The sequence below is a fragment of the Blennius ocellaris genome, assembly GCF_963422515.1.
Source record: "Blennius ocellaris genome assembly, chromosome: 21".
In the NCBI taxonomy this organism is placed as follows: domain Eukaryota; kingdom Metazoa; phylum Chordata; class Actinopteri; order Blenniiformes; family Blenniidae; genus Blennius; species Blennius ocellaris.
The window spans coordinates 7,755,595-7,769,914 of NC_137670.1; the positions used below are offsets into that span (position 1 = coordinate 7,755,595).

A 14,320-nucleotide genomic window follows, 5' to 3' on the forward strand; every position below is an offset into this window, starting at 1 on the left:
TCACTGCCATCCAAAGTCCTGTCCCGCCATCTGATAGAAGCGCTGGTTGTGAGGCTTGTAGAAATCTCTCAGTTTCTGCATCACGTCGGGGTCGATGGAGGCGTGCGTCCTCCCTTTCGTCTTCCCCAGGCAGTGAGGTTTGCTGCTGCCCTCCGGCTTCTTGAGGCAGGGGAAGCCTTTCGTTTTGTTGAAGTAGAAGTGCTTGTCCGTGACGATCCTCTGGAGGCCCAGGAAGTCCTGGACTTTGCCCAGTTCTCCGGCCGGGTCCGAAATGAGCCGCTCGCCGCTGACCAGATGGATCTGAGTCCTGGGGAACCAGGCCAGCCACCGCTCCATGTGCTGGGCGTACAGACCGATCCACAGGGGGCTCCACACCGAGTCGATCTGACCTGGAGACAAAGACAGGGAAGGCTTGAGATTTATAAATCTTGAATGATCATGACTGTTTAATATTGATCTTGAAACTGAAATGTATCTTCAGATCTGGGTGAGTTAGGCCCTGCTTCCATGAAATTTCTGTTTTGAAGAGTTTTGGTCTGGATTAGGTAGCAGAGTTTAGTAGAGTTTGTTTCGAGTTTGACAAATTATTGTTCCATTCTGGTTTTCTTGGCCATTAAAAGCTTAGAAAAAAATGTCCTCAGAAAAAACTTTTAAAAAATAAACTGGAAAGCTTCTGCACCGATACTCGAGTTTTGTCCCTTTAGTTTGAAGCCAAACGCCGCTCAGCCACTACACTATGACCATCTGCTTGATCGTGTGTAAGTATCCATTTTGTACAAACAAAAAACAGAACCTGATCTATCAGGACGTGGACCAAGATGTTAGAGACTTTAGATTCTGGAAGTATCTATGGAACAATGAATTCCTGCTACCAATGACTGTCCTCAGTTTCCTTTCATTGGACAACTTGAGACAAATTCCCGCCGTTGCATGAATACTCAACGAGAACTCCAGTTTTTGACTATTTGCACCACGGGTAACTCAATCGAAACCCTCACGCTATTTTTCTGAAGACAAATTGCTCACCTGCTGACCTTTATGTCCAGCTCACTTACAGGTGTCATTAAAAAAAGAGATTCTAAATGTTATGTACTTCACAGGCCGTTGACCAGAATGTGATGTCGGATCAGTGCAGGTCCATACAATCAGGAACCTCAAGCGTCTCTTTTTATTGGATGACATGTTGAAACGGGTAGTCTCTATTGACAGTGGGTGTCCCAGCTGGTGTTAAGATAATGTGTTATCCAACAAATTAAAACTAATAGTCCTTCAGCGATTCAATATCCAGACCCGTCAGCCGTACCTGTGGTTCGGTTCTTGAAGGCCAGGCTCTCGAAGGAAGGAATGTCGGGAGTCTTGGAGATGATCTGCGTGTAGTCCGATATGGCCCGGGTCACTGGATCCCGCACGACCACGATCAGCTTCACATCCTGCGACATGGCATGGACCCGCGCCGGCGTTTCCACGGTGACGAAGTACCGAGGCGTCTTCTCCATCACGATCTGGCCGTCCAGGGCTTTGGGCATCATACTCCTGCAGGAACATTAAAATAAACGCGTTCATTTATTGATTTTTATGAAGATGGGCTGCAGCGCACCGACATCTTAAATCTTCATCAGTTATAAAGCTGATACGGAAGGTCGGCAACATTAAATATAGATGTAAAAGGCTGATCGTAAAATAGCTTATACACCTTCTCTTTGCACGTGATATCTTTTATGCCTTTCAGAAACGTGCTGTTCTTCTTACAGCAGCTCAATATCTGAGTTTTTCATTTTCCTGAAAGATTCTACATCAGCATTAAAAACATTTATATTTGGACTAAAGATATGAATGATGTGAAGAATATTTAAGTCAAAGAATATATATATATATATATGACAAACTTTACACTACTGCTATTTGTAATCAAATGCAGTTCTAAATAAGTTATTTTCTCTATTAAAGATAAAATATTAGTAAAAGAAAAATGGTAATTTCCATATCGTGTAGTGGTGTTATATAAATAAATAAATAAATATATTAGTTTTATATAAATATATTAGTTATATATATCTACTTATTTCCATCAAAATTATAATTCAAACTACTTGAAGAGGAACATCTTGAACGACCATATGAATGACATCTTTTAACAACCAGGTACAAATGTTGATTGTATTTAATATGTGCAGCTGAAACCCATAAACTTATTGATCAACATATTTTATATGGTCGATAGGTTTTCAACGTGTCCCCAGATATCAAGTCAAATACATTTTCTCCTGTAGTTGCTCCTGTCTGTGTCGCACTGCACCTTTTCTGTCTTCCCCTCCTGGTGTCTGATTGCTGAGCTGATGTGTCACACCTGTGTCTGAGTGTGTGATCGTCTGCACCTGGCGCCTGCACTATAAGTTTGGCTTCAGTTCTCTGTCCTGATGCCAGTTCCTTTGTGTCTCTCTGTGATTCTGTGGTTTTTCTCCCAGTGGTCACTGGCTGTAAAGTGAACTTGATTGTGTCTTTGTTTATCTTCATTCTATCAGTCTATGATGGCTTATGGGTATTGTAGTATGTTGTTTTATAATACTGAATGAAACACAGTAAAGATAACAAGATCATTCTTTGTTTTTTGACTCCAACAATAGATGTATTTGGGTAAAGTTACCAACTTCAATACTTATTGTTGATTTCACAGATTAAATTAAGTGAAATTAAAAGTAGACAAGCAGCGCTAGCCATTGGTAAATCACAAAATTGGTATTTCACAGTGGGGGAAAAAGAGAGTTAATGAAAAAAATTAAATTTTTATTTACTTATTTACTCAACTTGCAATTTTTGGACTGGAAATTTAAAACAAAAAATCAGTAGCTTGTAAAAATTGCATTTAAAAAAAAAGATGCTTTCAAGCATTAACACTACTTTTATGAGCAGTGTTAATTTTTCACATGGTGTTTAGGGAAAATGAGTTGCCAACCCTTGAACCAGCTGTTCTGAGTCATTATGCTAAGCTAACCGAGCTATTGCATTGCTAACGGGCTAATACTCAACAAACATATACCAGCGTGGTATCAATCTTCTCGTCTTATTATCGGCATGAATGTGAATGTGCTATTCGCTGCGCTTCAGATTTTTATATTTAATTATCAGTGATTTAGAGTTAAATATGTTGAGCAAGCGAAAAAACCTCATCTGTGGAAAAAAAAAAAAACCTGAAAAAATGAATAACCTCTCATCTCTCAAACACACACAGACACACACTTTCCATAGTAAGAGGCCACACCCCATCAGTCACTGTGACACACACATCAACCCCTGACATGTTAAGAGTCTGCTCGGTGGATCTCCAGCGATGCAGGCAAACAGGCAGGTAAGACAAACACAGGCAGTGTCTCGCTCTGTTCACCTCCACGCCAGAAGACCAGCAGATGGGACTCATTTAGAGATAAATGACTCCAGAGGCCCCAAAGGACCGGCTGGGGACTCTGGGACATCTGCCAACACACCTGAGCGACTGACCAAAACACGGTCACGGCTCTGAATCAGCATCTCGTCTGGATGATTTCAGGGACAGAGTCGCATGAATGGCTCTCACCAATCATATATTAAGATAAAATAGGTTGCTAGTGATCGTTCTGGTCACCCATCATAACAATCCAACTTGGTTGCCTGCCCCATACAAATTTCCATGTATTCGTCATTGTTAATGTTTACAGCGTATTGTTCAGTAAACAACAGCACTCACAAGTGGCCCAACATGGAAAATACATCTCTTTCAGCTGTGTAAAGAAACATTGTTTTCACCAAAATGGAAAAACGACGAGTTTTCACTTGAAACGTCATCATGCGCCTTCGATTTATGGAGACCTCTAGTGGCTGTAATGGTTGTGACTTCCTTCAGTCGATTGGACGCGCGATGCAAAGAGAAGAACAAAATTAACCAAAAACAAAACATGAGTTTTCCTCAATAAAAATGAACACGGAAAAACAATAACTGCCATAAATTGCGATGTTTAGAAGTTCTACGTTAATCAAAATGACAAATGTAACAAAATTAGCTATTTGGAGCGAAACATAAGGAATCTTACTTTTACTCTTATGACAACAATAAATAATACATTTATTAGTTGTATTAAATAATTAATTCCCGAACTGACTGAGCTAATAATGATGATAATAATAATGATGTCTAAAGTTAAAAATGAGGAGAGATGGAGGAACAGAGAGTCAATAGAGAATCAGTGGAGGCAACACAGCTGATAGAAGTGAGGACAGGAAGCTCTGACTGTCCTCTGGTGTCGGCTCGGGTTTCCAAAGCTCCTGCAACATGACCCCCGCCATCCTCACGAACACACACACACACACACACACACACACACACACACACACACACACACACACACACACACACACACACACATGGAGTGATTTCATTTGATCTGATCAGTGTGAGGCAGCGCTCGCCACCACTTAGCCTGAAGACTTCCCTTTTAACTCCAATACCCTGAGCAGGAGGAGCCGCTCAGTCTGCTACACACACACACACACACACACACACACACACATACACACACACACACACACACACACACACACACACACAATGACACAGACTGCTGCAAAAACACAAACATACACTCATTATTCACTCATTAGCTGAGCATTTGCTGTGATGCTTCTGGTCTCCCTGTGGACCCATTTTTCATACTCACACACACACACACACACACACACACACACACACACACACACACACACACACACACACACACACACACATACACACACACACACACACACACAAAGGAAGACATATTTAAAGACAAAAATTACACACAAACTCTGAAGACACAAAGGGTGGGCGTACCAGAAGGCTAGTGTGTGCGTGCGTGCATGCGTGTGCGTGCGTGCGTGCGTGCGTGCGTGTGTGTGTGTGTGTGTGTGTGTGTGTGTGTGTGTGTGTGTGTGTGTGTGTGTGCGTGTACGTGTGTTCGAGCGTTTGCTTGAATGTCTCAAATGAAAGGGGTGGGTGACCGATGAAGGAATGATGGGAGTGGATAGAAACGCGCCTCCATTAGCAATCTGTCTGTGAATAGCCTCCGAGCCAAGAGTCCCATACCATTACCTAAGCACAAAGAGCTAATTACCACCCGTAAGAGCACCATCACAAGAAAAGATGTATTAGAAATATGCTTCTGCCACAAGGTTTTGCGCAGATGCACTAATTGAGGGGCAAACTGGCTGTTAGTTTCTCTGATAAGTAAATCCGACAATGGCTGCTATTGGCACGGCGAAGCCTTGTGATCCTGAGAGAACGTCCACGACTTCCAACTGCATTTGATTAATGAATTGAGGAGATCGAGAAACGCAAGATGTACTCAGAATCAGAAGGCGTGTCAATGTGGAGGTATATTGTCATATTTTGAGACACGTACTCCCGGGGTTCATAAGACAGAAGAAAATCCACGTCTACTTTTGACGGCTAATTGTTCGTTGTTACTTTACAACATGGACACGTCGTCGAATTGTGTGAGGAAGTTAAAGTAACTCAAGGAAATCTTGAGACGATTCACTTTGCTTATGTCTCGTGTCTGCATCGTCACCTGAATGTCCTCATTGCCCAACATGTCCACGTGTTTTCAACGACTGAACTGATATAAATGTAGGTCTGACTGCAGGTCAAAGGTGAACGTTTTGTCCTGTTTCACAAAGGCTCTCCCTTTAGTTGCTTCTTCGTCTCCGTAGCGAACGTCCCTGAGAGAAATGTGCAGTTTTCCAACGGAACATATGGTTACGTTACAGAGGAAAAACATTACAGCAAATAAACAGAGAAATAGAAACATGGAATCTTTGGACTTCAACATGAATTTTGATTTGTTGAACAGCATGAAATGTGGGTTTTTATCTGCAAAAGTGTGTTGAAATGACTGTGTTGTCAAATAAAATTGAAAGTTGAAGCGCAGTTCTTATACGCGACATGCGACCGCGACACCTCACATCAAGGCCAAATTCCTCCCCAGTCACGCTTTGCACACCTTCCTTCATGAAGATGTCGGCGCGAGGTGCTGCCGGTGCAGCGGAGGCCTCTGCTTGGGGGACAGGGGTAGGATGGGACCGGGGGAGGGGGTATTAACCTCCGATGCCTTCCAGCGAAACACTGGCAGGTGAATAGAAGCGTCTGGAAGGCACCATGTGTCACAGAGGAAATCCCCCCCCAATAATGACGGCCCAATTAATTGGCAGTTTAAGCCCTCTGTTTTAGCCCCGTCCTTACACTGCTCATTTACGACTGAGTGCGGGATCAAACGTCCAGCGTGGTGAACACAGGGATTATCCGGCAGCTTATAATAAGCCCCTGTTTGCCTTTGACGAAGCTCACCCTTTGTCGTCCGTTTTCCCAATATTTCAGCGCGCGTCCCCGGTGGGTTCAGGACAGCCAAGGCCAGTGGCTATTGATCCTGAGGGGACTCCGGCTAAATACATGTATGAGGGTGTGGAACAGTAAGGATGCGGTGGGATGAGTGTGCGGATGGTGGAAGCGTAAAAGGGGAATGGTAATGCAGCGCTGAGCCTCAGCTGGGACTGAGAGTGGCAGGTGGACATGGGACAGGGGGAGTCTGGACCCTCTGGAGCCCCATCAGCGGCATGCTGTGTCATGTGGGTGTGTGCGTGTGTGTGTGTGTGTGTGTGTGTTGCAATTGTTGTGTTCCTCACACGTCTAGCAGCAGAGAATTGTGAGGATTTGTTGGATCAAAAGATGTTGAAATCTTTTGTGTTTATCATTTGATCCAGGGAAGAAACAATCGCCAATCACAGCGGCGGCATATTGACCGTGGTCATTATACACACCTGACTGCTTATTTATGAGTCAAATATGAGGTGTGTGTGTGTGTGTGCGTGAGTTGGTGATGTACGCATGCATGAGTGTGTTATTGGGGGACCACTCATCCATTTCCTCGGTATGGGGGAACCATTAAAGGGTCGGCCCATTGTGGTTGTGCCCTGTCCACTTCCAGGAGACATCCATCATCGGGGGGCCCGGGGAACCCCCCTCCCGCATTTGCCTGCGGGCCCCAAGGGAGGAGCCTAATGAGGGCCAGATCGCCCCGCCCGTCTGGGCCTTATGGTGATCACCTCCGGTACAGTACGGGAACAGGACAGACCCCACCTGAACCCCATTTAAACACAACAAGCAACCACAACGTCAAAGCCCATACGCCTTTTTTTTTTTTTCTCCCTCCAGCTTTTGATCCACACATATGTACATGTGGGAAATGCAAATAAACAAATAAAACCGTTAATCCAGCTCCACTCCTGCAGAAACAAAACAAAACAAACCCAGCGCATAGAAGAAGAAGAAAAAAAAAAAATCTGCCTTTCGTGTTCAACGCTAATTCCCGCCCACTGAATCCCGCTGAACATCAAATGTTTTGGCAGCCATTCTTCCACGATTTGCATGGCAATTATATTCCATTGTGCAGACACAGAAACACAAGTAGCACCATGTGCTGTGTCATCGCAGGACAAAGCCGTCAATGTATGGGTATGAATTTAAAAGGCTCGCTTAACGAGTTCAATATGAATTGCAAATGATGCTCGGAGCAGATGACGGGACCGAATCATCTCGGCCTTCTTTTTCATGTCTTGAGGCCAAAGCTGCCTGCGAATTAAAGAGGTGCAGCAAAGTTTTTTATGAGTCTTTTGAACCTTAATCTGGATTACACTTTGAAACCACCGACACTCAATTTGAGGCTTTTATAACGCCTTGCAGTTCAGGACATAACCTTTTTTTTTTATTTTACTATCTCAGCAAATTCTCCTCAAAGTCACTGCAGATGAGCCTGTATCTTCTCTTTTCCTTCTTTAAAAGTAATATAAAACTTTTCAATAAAGTTCTAAAAAAAACAAATCAACAATCTTAAGAGGAAGTGAGAATAAAGCCACGTTAGCTCATTGCTAACCTTGCGCTAACCTCGGAAAACACAAAGCTCCTGACTGCTTTCTTCTTTTTTTTTGTATTGTTTGTGGGGTTTTTTTGTTTCTCTTTCTTCTCCTTTTCAAATGTGACTCCTCAGACAGAAATACAAATGACATTGCGGCCTCACGGGTCAAAGCTGTGCCGGTAAATCAGAGTCGATATCGTATCGATAAAGCTCACTTTACAGAGAAAAACAACGTGGAGAAGAAAAAAAAAACGGAGGCAGCCGAGTTGTTGGGGACTGTGACAGAGAATGAAGCGCACACACACACATACACACACACACACACACACACACACACATACACACACACACAGCTCTGACAGACGTCCCCCGGGTTGAAGCAAAGGTCAGCGGCGATGTGTGGGGTTGCGGTAACACCGACTCCACCTTTAACCCGCCGCTCACCCTCCGTTCTTATCTCCCCTCCGCCTCCGTTTTCATCTTTCCTCTTCCCCTTTATCGTCTCTCTGTCACGTTTCCTTTCACTCTGAAACCGTCACGAGTGAGACGTGAATTTCCAGCCGAGCAATTTTAATGGATTCCTCCGGAGAGGGCAGGGGGAAAAAAAAGAAAAGCGGCGTGTAACGTGACCCCCAGCGAGCCTAAGAGAGGGAGCGATGAAGGAAGGGAAGAAAGAGTGAGGAGGAGGAGGGAGGGAGGGTGGCGTTATCCTCGCGTAGGATAAAGCTTCCTGCTAATTGTAACAGAAGCCGGGCTGACCACAGCTAACCGCTCTAATGCTGGAGTCAACCCAAGGTCAGCGTGAGGAGATAGCGCTATCGATCCCGGGGGCGAGCGCGGCCGGGAGGAAACTTCCAGTCCATCTCGGGGCTCATCGCTGAGCTTTTCCAAGATCCAATCTCCGCTCCAGACACCATTAGTGCATCTTTGTCAGGGTGGGGGCGATGGGGGGGGGGGGATCTCAATTGCCCCGCTGAAGCTTAATGTTACTCCCCTCTCAAATAGAATAAGAGAGATGAGGAAGATACACGGTAGCTTTTCCACTTTATCTGATGGAGTTCGGAATAAAAAAGTACCCGCTGAGGGGTAACGGGGTCTGTGAGAGCTACAGCCAATGTGGAGTCCAGAGACTACGATTTAGGCTTTGTTTTCTTTCGTCGTCTTACAATTAATCAGTGGTCTGCAATACATTTCGATCCAGCTGTGGTTTTATTGCACCATAAAAGTGATGACGCACACAGAAAAAAAAAAAAACGCATCGCAGAAGATTGAACTACACTGGTGCATTAATCCTCTGACATTTTCACCTTTAAATATGGTGATTAATTCACACACACAAAAGGATTGACAGTTTTGGTTATTTTATGTCTGTCAGTAGTAACAAAAAAGTTAATAAATCAAAGAAAAATTATTGTTGACTTCTGAAAAACTGCTGGTTTGAAGTACAGATGAAAAAAATTCTAACAAAAACAACAACCTAATCATAGTTGGTGTGAATCAAGGGGCAAAAGAAAGAGCACTGAGATTTGGAAGAAACAAATTTCAAAGTACTGAGACGTTCACATTGTTTACATAAGTGTTTATATTTATTACTGTATTGATTAGATAAGTTATTACTAATTGTACTACATCTGAAGTGGCTGAAATCATTGCATTATTGGCTTTATTTTGTTTAAAATGGATAAAATTGTTATATTATTGTCTTCATCACATTTAAAATGGCCAAATTTATTACATTATTGATTTTGTTCGGTTTTAAAAGGGCAAAGTTCTTACATTATTGACAGGCATGATATCATTGGTTGTGACAACTGTCCACCTACTTTCTTCCCAAAAGGAAAAAGTTTTTATTTTTTTTATTTTATTAATTCACAGAACAAAAAACTCCCTGGATCCTCAAACTTTATTCATCTGGGATCTTTTTGCATTTTCGTATCATCCCTTTGCCTGTTTGTCCTCACTGTTTTTGTTTACAAACACGATAATTAAAATGAATAGTTTCGTTGGTTTTCAGTGTGTGTGCGTGCGCTGTTTGTTATGAAGTGGTGTGAACACATCATTAACTCCCAGCGTAGAGTGACCTGGGGTCAGAGGTCAATTGACGGAGCTGACAGTGATGTCAAGTGGCTCAACGTGCAACGAGGCCCATCTGGCCCGGCGGGACGACGTGACAATCTGGTGTCACACACACACACACACACACACACACACACACGCATCACCTGGTGCGACCCACACAGCCACAGACATGCTGGCAGACACACGACGATGCGGCACTTTTCCCAGAACATTTTCGGAATTATGGCTTTGTTTAGGATTTTCTATCTGAGCGTGTTAATAATAATAATGAAAACATTTTTAAAAAAGGGAATCAGAGTCTGATTCTCTCACTTGATCTCCATCATTGCTGTGCCAAACAGGATCCCAAAACTCAGCCAATACAACCATTGATCCGTGGTTAATATACAGTAAGCTGGTGAGAGCAGCGCCACACAATCCAGATCTGGATACATTTTTAATCGCTTTTATTTGGAGCCGTTTGAGGAGGGGGAAAGGCGAAAAGGGGCCGCTGCAGGCTCATTTTAAGATCAGCGGTGTCAAACTCATTTGGGTTCAGGTGCCACGTGCAGCCTAATATCAACTGGAGCATCTATTACATAACGTTTCAAGTGAAAATAGATATTCTTGAGGTTTCATTTCAGAAAAGTTTCACGTTTTCACGGCAACGTTTTGAGAAAGTTGTCCGTTTTGCACAGAAATGACAGAAACACTGAAAGCTATGCAGTTAGCATGCCGGGCCACTAGTTGGGGCTGTTTTTAAGTAATAAAACCGCCAATGTATGTATGCAGAGAACAATATGTTATACACATTAACAATAGTGAGTACATTCATTTGGACAGACGATACTTGCACATGTGCAGAAGAACTATTTATTTCAGCAGTGACGTGTACGAGATTTGTACGCATTTCAGAAAAGTTGTGTTTTCCCTGGTTGCCATGGAGAAGAAGTCAGAGTGTTTTTGAAAAGTTGTATTTTTACTGGCTTGGGGCATCATTGCCGTGTGGACGGACACTAAAAAAAGCTACAAATGTTTTCTATTTTGGGGCGTTGTGTGCTTTGTAATATAATATTTCACAAAGTGAAATAGTAACAGCGTTGAGCCAAAACTCTCAAAAACACTCATGCATATCGCTAACAAAATATCGCTGAAATCGCTGAGTCGGAGCAGTGTGTTTGTCACAGGAACATTTAAAAACCACAAAGTGCTGCCCAACAGGTGCGATCAGCATTCTTAATTCTGTCATATGCCATCGCTTCACGTGTTAGCATATGATAAAATTGGCAACAAATATGACAGCTGTTCAGCTCATTTTCTGAAAAGTTAAGGTTTGAATAACTTCAGCATTTCAAGCAACAAATTTAGACATTTACACAGTATATAGCCAATCGTTATTTATTTCTTTTCCATGTACATGAAATGCAATCAGGTTATTTTTTTGGGGGGGAAAGGCTGGATTGCTTTGCTGGTTTGTGTTTGACAGTTGAGTCTTCCTCAGCTCCACTGAATTGAGATTGAGATCACCTGTGAGCTGAACACAGAGCTGCTTCTGATTGGCCGGCCAATCAGAAGCCCGTGGCATAAAAGGACAATGAGCAACTGTTTGTGAAGACTCTTTGTGTTCTACATCACCACATGTCCTGGCATGAAGTTTTTTTAATTTTATGTTATTCAACCTTTATATAATGAAGAAGAAAAGAAAGCATTGAGATCAAGATCCTTTACAAGGGTGATCTGGCCAACAGTTCTAACACATTTGACATTTTTTACAGTTAAAAGGAAGAAAAATGCTGATTGTGTAAAACAGATTAAAGTGCAATAGTTATTTCAAAATATTAAAGTGCACTAGTTTCCAGTAAAGGATCTTTAAAACACAAATGCTGGCTGATTGAAGCTTGCTCTTCGATGCAAAATATAGAATGGAAGTGATTGAAAGAAACCAATTGGGCCACTTTGGTTTCTATTTCGACGGCGTTCCATGCAGAGAAACTAAAAGCTCCCCTTCCCAGTTATGAGTCATCCAGGTTGTGCTGGACACTGTGCCCTGTCCAGGCCGCTATAAGGCACTGTGTCTCTGCAGACACCCAGGCACAGACCTCCACGTTCTTTTACATAGTTTCTTTGCAAAGTTGGACAGACTTTATAGGAAAGAAAGCAAACCATTAGCCTAAAAGCCACGCTGTCAGGGGGAGTTTGTAAAAACACCCATAATACAACTGCTGCAATAGAAGTTTTATGGACATTTTACTGTATGTTGCGATTGCAGTCCATTTTTTGGTACTAATTGCAAAACCTAAGGTTATTATGGCACTATTTTCCCAGTCTGGCACACTCAAGATGAAATTGGACTGCATGTGGCCCCTGAAATATCATTTGTTTGACATCTCTGTTGTACAACCACCCAGTGAGTTCACCATATGAACCAAACGCAGTTCACAGTATATCATTTCAATTTTAGACAATTTAATGATTTACAGGTCATCGTGGGTTCTGGTAAAATGATGCTCATTTTAGATATATGTAGCAGGTATCATAAATTACTTAAATGACTATCATTGTGTTTATTTCAAGGTAGAAATACAAATATACCTTTTTTTTTTAATCAAAAGCATGCAATCCATCCTTTAGATGATATTATCTCTCTAAAATAGTGTTTGATGTCACATGTTTCCTGATGGTGGTGAGCATAAGATGTTTGTGGCCCCTCACAATGATCAAAGTTGCCCCTCCCTCCCTGGTGAACACAGACTGAGAGAAAAAAAAAAGTTGGAATCAGAGACGCCTTCCTTTCCCCTGCAGCCTCCTTTCATTCGAGGCGCCTTCGAAGTATTTCCAAGTTTTGAGGGAACAGGCCGAGAACAGAGCCACATGACAACAGTAACATCTGGCTCCGGCTCCAGAGATGATTACTCTGCTGCTCTGTGAGAACTCATCCTGTGAGGCCTCCCTCTCCTCCCCTCTCTCCCCATACTGTACACACACACAAACACACATGCACACACACGCATGTACGCATGCACAGATTGGCATAGCCAGATGGCAAAGACTCTTTGACTGTCACCTAACCCTCCGTGGAATAGCTGTGGATATGTTGGGGTATGCAAACAACACAAAGAAATGCGTTTCATAGAGAGGAAGCTGGAGGCTCCTAATTCGCACTCGGATGTGATTTGAATAATTAAAAAAAAAAAAAAAAAAAAAACTTTCTTCGACCTCAAGTTTGTTCAAAAGAAGCCTGTTTGTTCGTGTTTCAGACGCGGTGCTTTTACGAGTTTATGCGCAAATCTGCGTCAATAAGACGTCCGCAGCGTCGACTAAAGTTATTACAGTTAAGGAAGTTGTTAGAAAAAGAAAAGAGCATCTATTTCCACGCTATTCAGACGTAGAATCGCTGGTTTTGTTGGGACGAGTCCCGTGCGTAACGTGTGCGTACCTGTACCAGTCCAGTCCCCGTGCGTAATGCCGGTCGAAGAAGTGCGACTCGGATCCCAGGGCTCGGATGTCCGGATGGAGCCTGAGAAACTCCAGCAGAGCCCTGGTGCCTCCCTTTTTAACCCCTATGATCAGAGCCTGCGGCAGCCTGCGAGTGGCTGTCCACTCCTTCCAGGAGCCGTTGCCCTCCGGCCCGGGGTGACCGCCGCCGAGCGCCCCCTCTCCGGCGCCCACCTTCTGGACGCCGGTTCCGTTTCTCTCGCGGGGCCATCCCGACCCGGCTGCCAGGAATTCGCGCAGGGGCGACTTGATCTCGGAGTTTTCCGTCAGCTCCGACTCGCAGCATCCGGTGAGGAGGTAAACTAAGGAGAAGCAGAGGATGCTCAGAGAGGACGCGATGGTGAGCCGGTGGAAGAGCCGCCGCAGGTCCGCGCTGGGATAGTGGTGGTGATGATGGTGGTGGTGATTGTAGTGGTGAAGAACTGCCATCCCTCAGAGATCCCTGCCAGATGAGTGGCCATTCTACCACAAGTTCCGCTCACATCCTAACGCCGTGAACATGCCGCCAACTCTTGCCGGAGTCTCGAGTCAGTGCGCGTCGCTTCTCTCATCCTCTTCCTTCATGGTGCGCGTCCGGAGCGCGTCGACCCCGCCACACAGAGAGAAACCACAGAGCAGAGAGAGACTCAATTAATCAGCGGGAACTAGTTTTTTTTTTCCTTCTTTTTTTTTTTTGCGTGACATCCAGCGTGTGCGCCCACTTATCGCCTACCCTGGCAACGTGGGGTGAAGAATAAAGCTATAATATCCAAACCGTGCGCTGTCTGTCTGTGCACTCCGCGGGATTACCGAGCCTCTACAGCACGGCTCATCTCTCTCTCTCTCTCTCTCTCTCTCTCTCTCTCTCT

At 43.8% G+C, this 14,320-nt stretch overlaps 1 protein-coding gene across 1 annotated transcript; it reads right to left on the reverse strand.

The window, feature by feature from the left end:
- On the reverse strand, positions 1-13,901 carry hs3st3l (heparan sulfate (glucosamine) 3-O-sulfotransferase 3-like; the record flags this gene model as incomplete). The annotated part of the gene is made up of 3 exons (XM_080517415.1): positions 1-389; positions 1,304-1,533; positions 13,414-13,901. 3 exons carry the CDS (start codon positions 13,899-13,901, stop codon positions 1-3), a joined length of 1,107 nt encoding a protein of 368 aa, XP_080373541.1.
- Between the last annotated feature and the right edge of the window lie 419 nt (positions 13,902-14,320).